General features: G+C 46.9%; 1 protein-coding gene across 11 annotated transcripts in view; it reads left to right on the top strand.

The window, feature by feature from the left end:
* Window positions 1-15,481, top strand: part of KIF1B (kinesin family member 1B) — an 82,368-nt gene that overhangs the window by 257 nt on the left and 66,630 nt on the right. For all 11 annotated transcript variants that reach the window (XR_011699587.1, XM_071575956.1, XM_071575962.1 and 8 more), the window contains exon 2: window positions 5,400-5,579. Coding sequence is in view for 10 of the 11 variants with exons in the window: in XM_071575956.1 (XP_071432057.1) it covers window positions 5,474-5,579 (106 nt within the window). In the remaining variant the exon portion in view is untranslated. The remainder of the gene's footprint in view (window positions 1-5,399; window positions 5,580-15,481) is intronic.

Genomic DNA, 15,481 nt, shown 5'->3' on the forward strand with positions numbered 1-15,481 from the left:
GCGGGGGCGGGCGATGCCGTAATGCGGAGCGGGAGGCAGCGGTGGGGCCCGCGGAGGGAGGGATGCAGGGAGGGAGGGATGGATGGATAGATGGATAGAGGGATGGACAGACGGACGGACGGACGGTGCGGAGCGCGGGGTGCCCGCAGCTGTCAGGGCAGTGGCGCAAGGGCGTGGGGGCCGCGCTCGGCCTTGCCATCAGCCCGATGCAGCTCCTTGTCCCCCGCGACGCCTCCTTTTTTCCCTCTCCTCCTTCCCTTCCCTTTTCTCCCCTCCTTCCTTCCTTCCCCTCGGGGCGGCCGCTCCCGGTCTCTCCCTCGGCCCGATCCCTTTCCCCCCCGTTCCCAGCTGGGATGAGGCGGCGGCGGCTGCGGGGGAGGCGCGGCCCTTTCCGCACCGGGAGATGCGGGACATGCGGGACTTGCGGGGCCGCCGCTTCCAGCGCGGGTTTCGCGGCCCCGCGAGCGGCGCGTCCGTGGCCAGGCCCGGCCCGGCCCCATTCCCGAGGCAGCCATGTTGGGATGACGGGCTGACAATCCCGGGGAAGGGGGAGGGATGGAGGGATGGCAGAGATGGCCGAGAGACAGGGATGGAGGGCCGGCAGGGATGGAGGGCCGACAGGGATGGCAGAGAGACAGGGATGGAGGGACGGCAGGGATGGAGGGCCGACAGGGATGGAGGGACGGCAGGGATGGAGGGACGGCAGGGATGCAGGGATGGAGGGACGGCAGAGATGGCAAAGAGACAGGGATGGAGGGACGGCAGGGATGGAGGGACGGCAGGGAGAGAGGGACGGCAGGGAGAGAGGGACGGCAGGGATGAAGGGACGGCAGGGAGAGAAGGATGGAGTGATGGCAGGAATGGCAGAGATGGAGGGATAGCAGAAATGGAGGGATGACAGGGATGGAGGGACGGCAAGGATGGCGGGACGGCAGAGATGGCAGAGGGACAGGGATGAAGGGACGGCAGGGATGAAGGGACGGCAGGGAGAGAGGGATGGAGTGATGGCAGGAATGGCAGAGATGGAGGGATAGCAAAAATGGAGGGATGATAGGGATGGAGGGACGGCAAGGATGGCAGGGATAGCAGGTATGGCAGAGATGGAGGGATGGCAGGGATGGAAGGGAGGAATAGCAGGGATGGCAGGCCTGGTGGGTTTGGGGTCGCTGGCACAACGCGGGTGTTCGGTGGAGGGTGGAGAAGTCGCCAGAAGCAGATGATGGATTTACAGCTGCTTTCCGGAGTGTGAAAATGCCTTCATTCCGAATTTCAAAGGCCGTTTCTCGCCACTTCCAGCGCCTTCTTAGCTCAGCGGTGTCTGCTGTGGCACCGGGCGCTGTGCTGTGTTGGTAAATAGCCATGTGTTCATGTGATCGCTGTCAGGGCACAGCTTGGGCTGGCAGCTTCACCTGCTCCAAAGATAGCAGGGATGGCGTGAGCTCAGCCCAGGGATCAGTGTCACCACTGCCTGAGCCTCAGAGCAGCACCTAAAATTGGCTGTGCTGGGGACCTCTTGTTCCTAAACCTCTGCTGCCCCGAACAGCTGTTTTGCAAACTTTCCATGTGCTAATCCCTGTCCTTGTTTGATTTCTGTAGAGCTGTTGGACTGATTGAGTTAAGCAGTTTTTTACTTAAAAGTTAGCACATTCTCTGCTAGGCAAAACCTGTGCAAATAGGACACAATGGTTGGGTTTTGTAAATAAAATGATTCTTCTTCATTTGTGATGTGTGGTGGGGTTTCCTATTTTTATCTGAATGCAGAGATACAGATTCTGGACATTGCAGGAAGCTCAAAGGGATTGCAAAAGCAAACTGCTCTGAAGATAGAAATAATAATTTTACTCTAAACCCCTGCTCAGCTTGTAACTTTACTTAAAAAACCCCCAAACTCTGATATGTTTGTATTTTGACATTGCATAAAAACTGTTCAGCTGAAAATTTCAAATACATCCAGGATTCAAGCCTTAATGTTTCTTCAAATATTTGTGTGAAAGTCCAAGTCCAGTGAAGGGTGATTGATCAACGTCATTGGCTTTGTCAGTTTGATGCCAGGAAGCAGACCAGATATTTAGATGATTTGCTTGATGACATTAGTTAATATTACAGTCTCACTGTGTGTCTTAGTGTGGGTATCTTTTGATCACAGTTTAAAATAAGTGTAAAGCTGGAGGGTGGGATTTGCTTGTGTGCTGGAGGAGCTCCCTGAACAGCTCAGGTCTCCTCTGCCACCTGCTCTGGGTGTCACATCAAGGCCTGAGTGACTGACTGGCTGTCCCTGCCCGAGTCCTGCCTGGGCTCACACAGAGCATTCAGAGAGCTCAGCTCAGAGATTGGAGACATTGGGCAGTGATTCATTCCAGCAGCCTCCTGAGCCTGTAATGAACACAGCAAAAAAGCTGTCTTTTATTTTATGAATATTGTTCTTCTAAATCTGCTCCACAGACTGACTTGCATATTTTGTCTTGCTCTTTTTTGAGTTCTGTCTCCACTCTGCAGTCAGTGTTTTGTAGTAGGAAGTGATACTACAGGGAGATGTGAACCCTGGCAAACCAGTTGCAATTTGTTATCTCTGGTGCTGTGCAACTTGGGCTCATTTTGCCTTATTTTAGCATTCTGTGTGATGAGGGCAAAGCTGCCTTTGTAAAATGTTATGACCAGTTAAAGTTGATGGGAAGTGGGAAAAACCCCTCAAAGCCCCAACAGCTTCAACCTGTGGGAAGCTTGGCAAAATATATTGGTTTTGCTTAATTTTCTCATTAATGAAAATGAAATCATGCATAGGGAATTGGTGTTCATAACAGCTGAAATCCATGTGCAGCTCCAAGTGGGTGTTTTGCTTACACTTCAGCTATGAAAAGGAGCAGAGCTGAGAACAAATGGGATTGAAAATTACAACACATTTAATGTTCCATCAGCACAAAAGTTGGAGTTTGGAAAAGCCTTTAATTGCAGGAGTCTGGCAGTTCAATTTTCATGGTGTTGTAGGTGATTTTATGACCTGTTCTGTGAGAATTTGTTCACAGCCATGTTTCAAACAAGGCTGTCAGTCAGTGGTGCATTTGGAGGCTCTGGAGGTGGGATTTTCATGCTTTCTTGTTGTGAATATGATGTTCAGAGGTACTTGAGAATATATATATATTTTTTAAAGTAGATGGTTCTTTCATCCCACCCTCTGTTTGCCAAGTTTCCCAGATGCAGAAGTTAGTGCAGTGTTCTCAGGGGTGTTTCTATGAAAACACCAGAAAAAAATATTTGTGGGACTCTACAGTAAGAAGTAAAAATGAGCTCCCTGCATTTCATAAACAATAAGAACAAATCAGTTAAAGTAAATTGTGTTGCTGTGAACTTGATAGAAATAGACATTTTTGCTCGATTTTTGAAGTTGTATTTCAGAAGCAAAGTGCTGAGTGGCCACGTGCAGTGACATTCCTGTTCCAGCAGCATCTCCAGGGTCAGTTGGATAATTGCTCTGGGATGTGTCAGGATTAGTCTTGTCTCTTGGCTTTGGTGTGAGGGCACAGGTTCTTATGCAAGGGTTGTGTGAGGGAGGGAGGGTGAAAATCCACAGAGGGGATACTGGGGGAGGAAGTTTGTAATGGAGCTGCATGTTTGATACTCTGTTAAACACAAGAGGAGCGAGAGGGAATGGAGCAGTGCCCCCAGACTACCCAGAACCTTGGGTGGGAATTCACTCTCAGGAGTTCTCTGCTCTGTTCCATGTTCAAGTTTTTAGTGAGACTTCTTAAGATTCCATCCTAACCCAAGGCTGACTGTGTGTCTGTCTCATTAATCACTGTTCTCCCAGTTTGCTGGCACTGAGATTCACTTGGCTTGTTCCTAAAGACATTCTTCTAGTCTGGGGAGATACCTCAGGTACCTGTGGAAACAGGGAGTGCTTTAAATTACTTCTGCTTGGTGCAGTAATTTAATGTCTCCCTTCACCATGTGATGGCATTAATGAAGCAACACAGTTTTATTAAAAACTGCTTGTGCTGTGTGAAGATGTGTCATAAATTGAATTAGGCATGTATGAGTATTTTTGCCAGCTGTAGAACTTACTTTAGAGCTGAATTGCTTCTGCTTTGGCTCTGAGGAAACTTTGTGCTTTTGTGGTGCTGTGGTCACAGCCCTGAAATGAGCATTTCTTTGGCTATGTGGGGTATTGATAACCAGAAGGGAGATGTCAGGATTCCTGGGCCACGTGTGGTGACTGTGCAGGGTCGAGTTCTGGCTGTGGTAACTCAGCTTGCAGACAGAAAGGGCTGCACTGAGCCAGACCAAGGGCTCCCCCAGCCCTGGGTCCTGCCCTCAGCAGTGCCCATAGCAGATAATTAGAATATAAGGATAAATCAACTGTGGGAGTGTATTTTATCTCTGTAGCCCTCCAGTGTCAGTGCCATGGAGGCTTTCCCAGCCAAGGGCAGTAGCTTTCTAGTGAGCCTTGATGCCTTTCTTTGGATCTCCCTTCCTGCTTTTTGAGCCCTCGCAGTGTCCTGTGGCAATAAAGTAAATTGCTCATTGTGGACCCACTGAGAACCTTCCAGTGCAAGAGGCTGGCTGAGGGAAATGCAGCTGACTCAACCTTTATTAGCCCTGGGTTTGAGTGCTGTCTCAGCCTTGAAGTTTGGACAGTGGTATCAGGAGTAGTTTCCTGCCAACCAAAGTGCTCCATCATTTGGATGTGGTAGGATTAGAACAAGTATTTTGATAATGAAGTTGAATTTAATGGTGGACATTTGCCTGAAGATGGATAGTAATATTTACCCCAAAGGCAATAATTCTTGATTCCTCTTCTTCCTTGCAATGTGTCCTTTAATCAGTAGATACACAAGCAGTTGTTGAGTTGTTACTTCCTTTCAGGACTTTCCCAGGACTGCAAAGGGTTCTTTAAGGGTACACCTTTTTCTCTGGAGTCCTGTGGACTGAAAGTCAGTGTGACATGGCCCATGACACTTGTGTTAGTTTTAATCCTGTTGCTAATGCCTCGTGCAGCAAGGGTTGGCAGCCAGGGGGCCTGGGTGTGGGTAGCTGGTCACTGCCTCATGCTGAAATCCAAGTAGCTGTGCCTGTACTGCTAAAATTATCTTTGCCAGGTTAAGCCCAACATTTGCTGCAACCAGATCCTTATTTTGGTACTGGCATCCCTACTTTCTGGGAAGAAAACCAAGCGATGAAAACAAATATTTGTACACTTGAAAGCTGCTTCAGGTGACAGAAGCTTTTGACTGGGGGAACAGTGAGCAGGTGCTGGTGAGTGTTTCCAGCCCTGGCTTTGAAGTGCCACCTTTTGGGGGATTCAGGGACGGGGATCGCAGAGCAGAGATTGGAGTTAGCAAATAACTTGAATCAACATCTGGAATGCAGAGCTGTAAATAACTAAATGATGCTTTTCTCCTCAGGAAACAGCAGGCAGAAGGATCACTGAGAGGCTGCTGCCCCGTCCCAGCCCCTGGCAGAGCCAGCCCCAGGCAGGATGTCGGGGGCCTCGGTGAAGGTGGCTGTGCGTGTGCGGCCCTTCAACTCGCGGGAGACCAGCAAGGAGTCCAAATGCATCATCCAGATGCAGGGCAACTCAACCAGTGAGTGTGTTCTCATCCTCCTTACTAAGGGAGTGTTCCCCTCTCACACCCTTCCTGCTGCCTTCTTTTCTCTCTGTACATTGTATCATCTAGAGTTAATCCTCTGGGGATCCTGCTTTTCTCAGGCTGTTGTTACAAACTAGGTTGTCTCTCATTCAATCAGGAGTATCTTGGGTTTGATGCAGTTGTTTGTGCTGTTTGCTTGTGGTGGGCTGGAAATTCTGCAGGAAATACAGGAATACCAAAGTGAAAACCTTTCTGTTGGCTTCAGGGTGTGGGAATATCAAGTGGACTGACAGCCCCAGGGACACACTGCAGAGCAGCTCATGGTGTGAGTCCTGCTTGTCTTGGTGCTTTAGTTCTTGATGTGCTTGTTCTGCAGACTGTGCCTTTGGTGAGGGGCATAATTGGGGTGAGAAAGCTGAAGGGAAAAGAATGTCAAGTTTATGCTCTCCAGAGTAGGTGTCTAAACAACAGCAAAATAACAGACTACAGAAAGTCATCCTCTTTTCTAACCACTTAGAAGTGTTGGCCTTCTTCAGTAATTATTGTGGGTCTAATTTGGAGGAGAGGACTGTTCTGTGGGAGGCTGAGCATGGGCACACCTTACCTGTTGGTTGGTTGGTTGTATTTGCATAGCTGAGGCCAGGGCAGTGTTGGCAGCACTTGCTGCAGGTTGTTCCTCCTGTGCACCAACAGCTCTGCCTCCAAACTGCTCCTCTTGGGGGAGTTTTTAATTTTTGGGTAATCAAGTGGAGTCTCCTTGTCTGCAGCTGTGCAAAGCAGCTCCCCAAGAGCACGGAGTTGTTTTGCTCTCTGATTACTGGAGTATTTACTCATGCCTGGGAACACAAAGGAGGTTTCATACAGGCCTCTCCCTTTTTTGTCTCAGCCAAGGCAACACGTCAGCTGCTCCTGCAATGGAATTTAAGTCCTGGTTTGGCTGCTTAAATTACGTACAGTGTTTATGGTTTCACTGGAAGAGTGGTGTCATATGGAAAAGAGCTTGGGTTTAGTGCAGTGAACTCTTACCTTCAGACTTCATGTGAGATACTAAAAGCAACTTTTTGGGGGTTGGATTTCAAAATTTCAATTTAAATACAGGTGGGAAGAGGCTGTTTGGAGTCACCTCATGTACACCAGGTGCTTGTAACCCATGGCTGGATCCCAGAGTGGAATGGAAGAGCTGTAGACTCCATCAGAGGCCACTTGTTATGGAAATGCCACCCAGCTCTGGGCTCAGCAGCACCACTGGGAGCCTCTGCAAGGGCTGTGCCTGCTGCAGAGCTTGCAGCAATAATTTTAGGAGCTTGAGGTGTTTGAATTGCAGGAGCCTGTGGGAAAATCTTGTCTGTGATGCAACAACAAGGGTGACAAGTCAATCTGTGGCAATTTGGGTTTGAGATGTGGCACAGACACCAGTCCTGTTCTGAATCCCAGAGCTGCACGGCAGTGACACATTTCCAAGGAACTGCATCAGCCTTCCAAGGAAGAAAAGTGCTTCCTGATTTATCTAGTTGGTGATTTCTGTACAGTTTGGGATCTATTTTGTGCTCTGGAAATGCTCTGCTCTGAGTGCTGTGGCTCCAGCACAGGCTGGGTGATGGGACAGATGGTCAGGGTTAAGTCATCAGGGCCATCTCAGGCTGTGGGGAAGGAAACACCAACTGCAATAGTTACACCTTGTTATCATCTGTGGGATGTTTTTTACCTGTATTTCCCTCTCAGAGGAGAGGCACAGCAAGCAATAGACAGAGGAGTGGTTTGACCAGAAGAAGATTGTATAATAAAGGATATGATCAGGCATTGTTGGGTGGGAAAAAAAACTGAGCAGAAATCTTTGCTTCAGAGAATCTTCCTAAAGTTGTCTGACACACATAACTTCCAACTGAAATTCTTCTGGCAAGCTTTTAGGCTACATGTAAGATTTAGGGGAATAGGTGAATTTTTCTGCCAAAAATGCTTTCATTTTCACAATGCTCAGCTTTTTTGCAACCTCAAAATTGTGCTACTGAACTCCTGATTTTTAAGGTCTGAACTTGTTGACTGAAAGCTGAGCACATAAAGTGCTATTAGTGTATCTGAGACTCATATCTGATGCAGCAATTTCAAAATAAAGGGAATTCAGTCGTAATTACAGACTAAAGTTCCTGCTTCCTGCCTTTCCATGTGCCAACAAAATGATCAAGGCTTAGATATGCTGCCCTTGCAAAGGTTGTTTTGTCATTTGGGCACTAATCGAGCTGGCAGGAGGCAAACCTGAGAGAGAGGCTGGTGATGGGCTGAGCAGGGACTATTTTAAGCCTCCAAGACAGTTAAAGTTCCCTTATCTTGGAATTAAAGCCTAATGGGCTGTTGTGATACAGGGTTGATGAGACAGTGTGAAGTGGGGTAGCTGAGAAGGGATTTTGGCTGTTCCTTGAACTTGAATTCTGTAGGAATTGACTGGCCAGGCTGTCCTGCAAATCCTCTGTGGGTCCTGAGTTTAAACTTTGTGCCAGTCTGAGTTTTGTAAATGTGTTGGGAGAGACCAATTCACTGGAGTGAAACTGAGGCCAAGTGCTCAGGGGGTTGGGAGGGAAACAGCACAGAGACAGATGACCCAGAGTGTCACAGGTGTGCTCTGTTTGTACAGAACTTTTAATGATATATTAAAAAAGGGAGTTTTTGGACATTTCCAGCAAAGAGTGTCACAGTTGGGCTCTGTTTGTACAGAACCTTCAATGAATATATTAAAAAAGGGAGTATTTTTTTGGCATTTCCAGCAGAGAGTCCCCCCAGGGGTGTTGCCTGCCCTGCTTTTGTGTGGCAGTTTTGGGTGAGTTTGGCTGTTCTCAGCTTTGGGGTCGTTCAGGGTGTTGTTGCCAGCAAAGCAAAACATCCTCCTGGTTTGAGAAGGTTACACTCAATTCTGTGACACAGTTTAAGTGCCTCAGAAGCACAACATGTTGCATTGTGGCTGCTGCAGACTCTGCTTGGTGTCCTGCCTGCCTTTGAGGGCATTTCCTGGCAGGAGATCAAGGCCCTTAATGACCATCTCCATCTTTATCATTCTCAGTGTTGAGAAGTGACAGTGTGGCTGAACACAGTCCTGTAAATGTCTTAATCTCAGGAAAGGAGAGTTCTTACAAAGGTCTTCACCCCACAGTGTTAAGAGCACTTACTGGGAGTAACTGGGACTTCTCTTTTTCTTCTGGAAGGAGGCAAAACATGGCAATTTTGAAACCAGTACTTGAAACATATTATTTGTCTGTTCTAACGTGACAAAACTATTATTTTTTCCCCTTTATGGTTGCAAAGGGATTTATCTGCAGTAATAGAGCACCTTGAACTTACAGGATTGTCAGTCCTTGTGTTCCAAACCCCTGTTGAGGGCTGGGGTGGTGCAGCCCAGCTGGAGTCACGGGAGGGGCTGGGTTGGAGGAGGTTTGTGCTGCTGGGGCAGGTCTGGTTGCAGATGGGATGCCTGGAGTGAGTGAGGCTGCCAGGAGTTCTCAGTGGGCTTGGGAGAGCAGAGACTGATGGAGGAGTTCCTAAAGGCAGGAGAAATTGGAAGCTGCAAAATTCTGCTGTTTGAGTTAATTTGGGAATGCAAAATACTTTCTAAAGAAGACGTAGTGTCACCATCAAATTAGTGTCCATAAAACTGTATCAAAACAGTAACTGAGTGGGATGAGTTTAAGAAAAGGCCATCTTTTTTTGTAATTATCATTTAGAAACCATCTTAAGAAACATGAGGTTTGTTTTCAAAAGCACCTGCTCTGCAAGTGGATTCCACTCACTGAACTGCTTTGTTTTCATTTGGAGTTCTGCTCTGAGAGGATATTCTTTAAAGTACAGAACAGGTGATTTATCATGGCCCAACTCACGGGGAGCTCTTTGAAATTAAGGATTCAAGAACAGTTTGGTTTAGAATATGGTTTTCAGTGTATCTTAATTGAATATGTTTTGTCTTTAGCTCCTGCTTTTTCCCAGTTTTGTTGACGATGGTTTCCACCAATGCATCTTGCCCACAATGTATTAATGACTTATTGCCTGTCCTGTTAATTAATTGCTGGTTTTATGGTGAGTGGAGAGAAGATTCTGCTGTGTAGTAGGTGGGATGAAAGCTGAGCTGTAGATCCAAGACTGTTTGTGTGTCAGTAGTTCTTGTGCTGGTTCTTGTATGGGCTTTTCAAACATAACAAATATAAACAACGTTGGCAGCTGCTGCCTTGGGTTATGGAGCTGGAAAGCAAAGCTCTTCTGTGCCCAAAGACTCCCTCAGTGTTGTGCTTTTTCTGGCTTGTTTTTTGTTTGTTTGAGGGTTTGGGTTTTGTTTTTTTTTGGTGGAAGTGATTTGATAATCCTGTCTGTAAATAAATAAGGCATCAATAAACCCAAAGGAGAAGGAAGCAGAGGCTCAAGCTGGTCACTGCAGGATGGCCTGTAGATATGAATCACTAGCAGGGAGCCCTGTCAGCTGCTTTGTTAAAAAGCCAAAGAAATATGGAGAAAACTGAACTAATGAAGCAGGGGAATAAGGAAATGTCCTACTTGGAATGTGTCCTCTGCAACTGATGTTGCATTAAATGTGCAGGACTGAAGAGATGACTGAAAATGGGGTTTAGCATCTCGTGTGTGCCAGTGAGACTAAACCCAAGTTCTCAGACTGTAAGTCATGTGTGATTATTGGATTTTCTGGTTTGCCATAAGCCATAGTAGTGTGGGAATGCACAGTGCAGATTATCCTGGGAGGTGTTTGTGCCACTGGATCCTCAGGTTAGTGCTGAGAGTTGCCAGCCATGGTGTCTGTGGGGTGTTGGAAGGCTCTTGTGTGGCTGCTGGAGGTGTTGGGTGTTCAATAAAAGCAGCTCAGTGGGGTGTCCCAGCACCCCCAGCTGTGGCCACTTGGCCCTCAGGTCTCAGCCAGGCATCCTTGGCCTCACAGGAACTTGGGAAGGCATTCTGGACTTCACTTGTGCAGTGTGAAGGGAAAAAAATATTTTTTTAAAAGGCTTGGTTTCTTTTTTCTCCATAAGGTTTCTAAACCTCTGGTCTAAAGTTGAATGTTTAAATAACTATGAAATAAATTCAAGAAACTGGCTTTTATTTAGGCTGTGACTGAGCACATGTAGAAAGTGAAGTGGTGGGACAAAATTTTACTGATTTTTGACCAAGGGCCACGTTCAGCTAACCTGGAAAAGGAACAGGTAGAAATTATGTGTGGGAAAAATTGTATAAATTATGTGTGGGAAAAATTGTATAAATTATGTGTGGGAAAAATTGCATCTGCTACACAGGTAGAAAAAGGGAGCAAAGGAGTTCATTTGTCTGACACAATAATTTACTGTTTTTCTCTTGTGATGAGACATTTTCAGTGGAAATATAGAATAGGTGGGTGATTAATTTTCACAGATAGACTTCAATCTTGACTCTCAATCTGTCTTCTGAAAAGAGTGATTTTAGATGTCTCAGAATAAGCAATCCCCCATTTCTGAGGACTTGTGCCTGCCAAGAAGGTGTTGGCTCTTCAAGCATTCACCTTGTTTTTCTTGGTTTTCTCTCTTTTAAGTGTTTCTAGTGTTTCATACTTGTGTCTTGCACGATGAGGTTGGGAAAATAACCAGCAATGCAGGAATGCCACTTAACCCTGGCCCTGATTTTCCTGGTTTGGAAATCCCTGTCAGTGGTGCAACCTCGGTGAGTGCTTGGCCAGGGTGAGTGCCCTGCATTCCTGTGGGGGTGTTACCAAAACAGGCTGTTTATGGGGAGGTGAATCGTGGCACGTGGAGGGGGCAGGAATGGCCTTGTGGTTGAGGTTTGAAAGACAGCTCAGAGAGGTCACAATAGCAGAGGTTGCCCAAACTCTTGTACTGGCTGTGCTGTTCCCAGTATGAGCATTGGAGCCCTCTGTGTTTTGCAGCATTGGGGATTTCTGTGGCTTGCCCTTAAGTCTCCTCGTAGTCACTGTCTCTGAATGCCCTGCAATATTGACAGCTCAGATGTTTTACTGCAAGTCTTGAATATTTTTTTGGAGAGGAAATAAAAATGTGGAACTTTTAAAGTGCTTGATTTGCCTTCTCAAGCCTTTCTCGTGATGGTATAAAAATAGTTTGAAGTGTTAATTTGGCTCTTAAGAAAAAAAGAGAACTTTGGAACATGACTTTGGGGAGATGGGGGAAGATGCACATTTAATGATCTTTAAATGTTAGAGATGCAAATACTGGGCCTGGAGCAAGACTGGGGGCTGACTGGGATGTTCCAGCTGATGCTCAGTACAGTTGGACCCCACATTATGTTGTGGAGTTAGTGTAGAACTGTAGCAGAGATGCTGTTGCTGTGACCCCTGAACAGTTTGTGTCAGTGGTGAGTTCACCACGTGAAATTCTTGCCACTCAGTCAGTGCCACTGGCACAGAATGGGCCTTCAGAGGGGATTCTTTTCATCAAACCTTGAACAACCTGCCACCTTTGGGCAGGCAAGTCGAGTAAAGGGAATGCAAATTGTTAACAGAAAGCCCTTTTGGAATTGGGTGTTTTCACTACACAAGTATTTTCAGATACTGTCTTAGATTGAACTGACTGAACTCAACTGCCTAAGAACTGACTGCCCAGGACTCCAGTGCTGCTTTTAATGTAGTGCTGGCTTGTGTCTGAAGGTCAGGATGGTCTTTGGAGAGGCCTTTGGCTCTTGGACATGTCAAACCAAAGCAGGGGGTGAAGGGAGGTGTTGTTTTACCTGCCTTGGAGCAGAAACTGTGAGCAAAGGATTCAGCTGAGCACTTCCCTGGGTGGCTGCACAGCCCTGGGGAGCTGCTTTGGCTGCAGGACATTCCCAGTGACCCTTTGGCAGTACTGGGAGCTTTGGGCTGGTTTGGGTCAGGTTCTCAGCTGAGGGAGGGCAGTGTGCTGGTGCAGAGCCTGCTGGCACCTCCCAGAGCACCAGCTGTAGGGTGGTATTTATAGCTCTGGGATCTGGAGGAGCAGCTGAGGATGAGAGAGGCTTTCCAGCAGCTTCGGGGAGTGTTTGCCTGCCCTGATGCTGCTGAGCCTCCCTCCCTCCCTCCCTCCCTCCCTCCCTCCCTCCCTGCCCAGCCACCCTTTCTCCCAGTGCAGGGCTGGAATTCCACAGTGGGTACAGAATCCGGTGGAATTCCCAATGAGCTGTTCTGAGCTTCTCCTCGGTTTCCTTCCCTTTTAATGATTTGAAAAATGCAAACAATGCTTTGAAAAGCAGGCACTGCTTCAGCAGTGGAAGTGTCCATTTCCCCTCATTTATCTCTTGTAATAACAGCCCTGAAAGTGTGTCCTAGAGAAGGGCTCTGGCCGTGGATGTAATTGCAGCATAAGAAGCCTGAATTAACCGTGTCTTTGTGGGGTTATTCACGTTGCAGCACATAAAGAATGGCTGCTCCACCCTCTCTCCGTGAGGAACACGGCCCATTGTTGTCATTCCAGTCCACAGATGGCGCAGATATGTTTTCCAGGCCCGTGTTTTTTATACTTAATGTCAGTTTGGTCTTGTGGAGTCAATTCTGAAAGCCCCAGATTCTTTATATTGGTTAAATTGTTTTTTCAGTCATCATAAAATAAAGCTACTGCTTATGATGATTCAAATAGAGTTGGAAGAATTCAATAGAGTTCAAATTCAGAATTTAATTATTGAGTGTTTATTTCCCCCCACATTACCCCTTCTAAAGTTCTGTCTGGACCATCATGATTTTGGGAAATCTCTGCCTGTTCCTTTACTGCTGGAGAGAGGACAGTGCTGGTCCTGCTGCTGTTCCCTCTGAGTGTGTGCTGGGGTGGGTCAAAGCTGCCACTGCCACAGGGGGATTGTCCAGCCTGGGGTGAAGCCTCTTTTCGTGAGATGAAATCTGATTTTATTTCATATGTGGGAATTCCAGAAGCTCTGTGCCCCCAGCAGTGCCAGGTGTGGTGGCACTGTGGGAGTGGCAGATGCACCTGACAATTCCAGGAAGGTCAGTTTTTCCAGTTCCACACCTGACTTTCATCATAACTGGGTTTTAGTTCTGATTGGCAATCGATAGTTTGTTTGTTCAGGATTTTTATTTAAAAACCAGTCTGCCCCTCAGCCCCCCCTCCCAGCACAGCCCGTGGCCCAGCTAATCCCGGGATTTAGCCCGAGTTAATTCTGCCTGCTGGTGTTGCTGTGAAGGGCAAACCGCAGCGCTGCAGCTCCGGTGGAGCTGCCCGCGGTGACTAAGCCTGGCATGTCTGGTGGCAGAGTGCCCTGCGGGGTGACTGGGCACGGCAGGGGCGGAGCTGGTGCTCCAGGGACAGACTCTGAATGCACTGAGGGACTGGAGAACCGTGCCAGCTCCTGCCCCTCTCTGTTCCCAGGAGGAATCGTGTGGATCCCAGATCCTGAGCTGCACATCATAGAAACACAGAATCACAGAATCACTTGGGTTGGAAGAGACCTCTGAGTTCATCAAGTCCAACCCTTGATCCAGCCCCACTTTGATGATTTCTGATCTGCCCAGTCTCTGAGACTGGGATGAAAACAGATCAGGCTTGGACTGAAAATCCACTGTCAGAATCTGAGAGGGGTTTGAGTGGTTAAGAAGCACTTTTAGTCATTCTTTGTGCCTGCAAAAATATTTATGTGGCTGAGTAGATGGAATGGAATGAGGGGGCTGATCTTGGCTAAGTTTCCTTGCTTTTGTTTTTTTTTTTCCTCTCCTCTCTTTAGGCTTCCCACTGTTTGCTTGGTTAGTTTCAATGAAAAATGGAAGTGTAAGTCCAGAAATGAAGGCTTGAACTGGGAATGTGTTTGTGTTTGTGTTCAGGAAGGGGTGAGAACACAGAGATTGGTGCTGCCAGGTAGAAATACCCTGGGAGACTTTACCTTTGCATCAGCTCTCAGTTGCTCTCCACACTCTGATTTTAATTGTAAAATAAAGTGCACATTTGACCTGTGCTTTTTAAATTTCAGCTTCAGAAAATCAAGATTGGATTCCAAGGCAAAAAATTTAGACATCCAAAATAACAATAAGAATGCAAAATAATACATGCTACAAAATACATGGGGACTGTTTCAGTAGTGATTCTTCCAGGATTGCTACAGGTTTTGCTAAAATTAAAATCCAGGGATGAATTTGAGCTCATAGACTGGAAAGGTTGAAAGTGTATGTTATTTTTGTGCCAGCTGATAAAGCAGATGGTGGATGGTATATAAAATGTTAATTAAGGAACAAGTGGGATGGACTGTGGCAGTAAAAATGCCAAGAAATGAAGTTGCCTGTTTAGGTGAGGGCATGTTAAAATCCAAATGTTTTGTGGAGCTTGGTCTATCTATTACTGTTGGTGCAGCACATCTAAAATTACCATTTTCATTGATTGTGCTCCTGCTTTCTCCTTTGATTAGGCTGTACTGCTCCTGCTATGTGTAGGGACTAATTAGTTAAAGTATTTCTGTCTTACGTAATACTTTTAAAATTTAGATTATTTGGTGTGAATAAATTTGTTTTAAAACTGTTCATTTCCTTACCGTGTGGTCAGTGAGACACAAAACTCACGTTTGTAGTTACAGGTTCAGTGCAGCAAACTTGCCCCATGGAAAGCTGAGAGGTTCCCCCGGAGCTGATCCCTGGCTCCTGGTGACAGAAGGGACAGGGTGTCCCATGGCAATTATCAATTCTCAATTACCAATTACAGCGGCAGCACAAAGCCGTGGTGTCAGTTTGCACACACAGCAGTTAATTGCCACGTTGGACCTTGGAAATGGCAGATAAACAAATATATTCTGTGAGATAAAAAGCCCATTCCTGTGTTCCTGCTGTGATCCTCTGCCTTAGTGCCCGTCCCGTTTCCTGGGGCTCTGTAATTAAAGTGCCAGTGCGAGGGCTGAGCAGGAGCTGCTGCAGGAGAGGAGAGGGGAGAGGAGAGGAAGAGGAG

This window comes from Pithys albifrons, chromosome 22 (assembly GCF_047495875.1).
Source record: "Pithys albifrons albifrons isolate INPA30051 chromosome 22, PitAlb_v1, whole genome shotgun sequence".
NCBI lineage: Eukaryota > Metazoa > Chordata > Aves > Passeriformes > Thamnophilidae > Pithys > Pithys albifrons.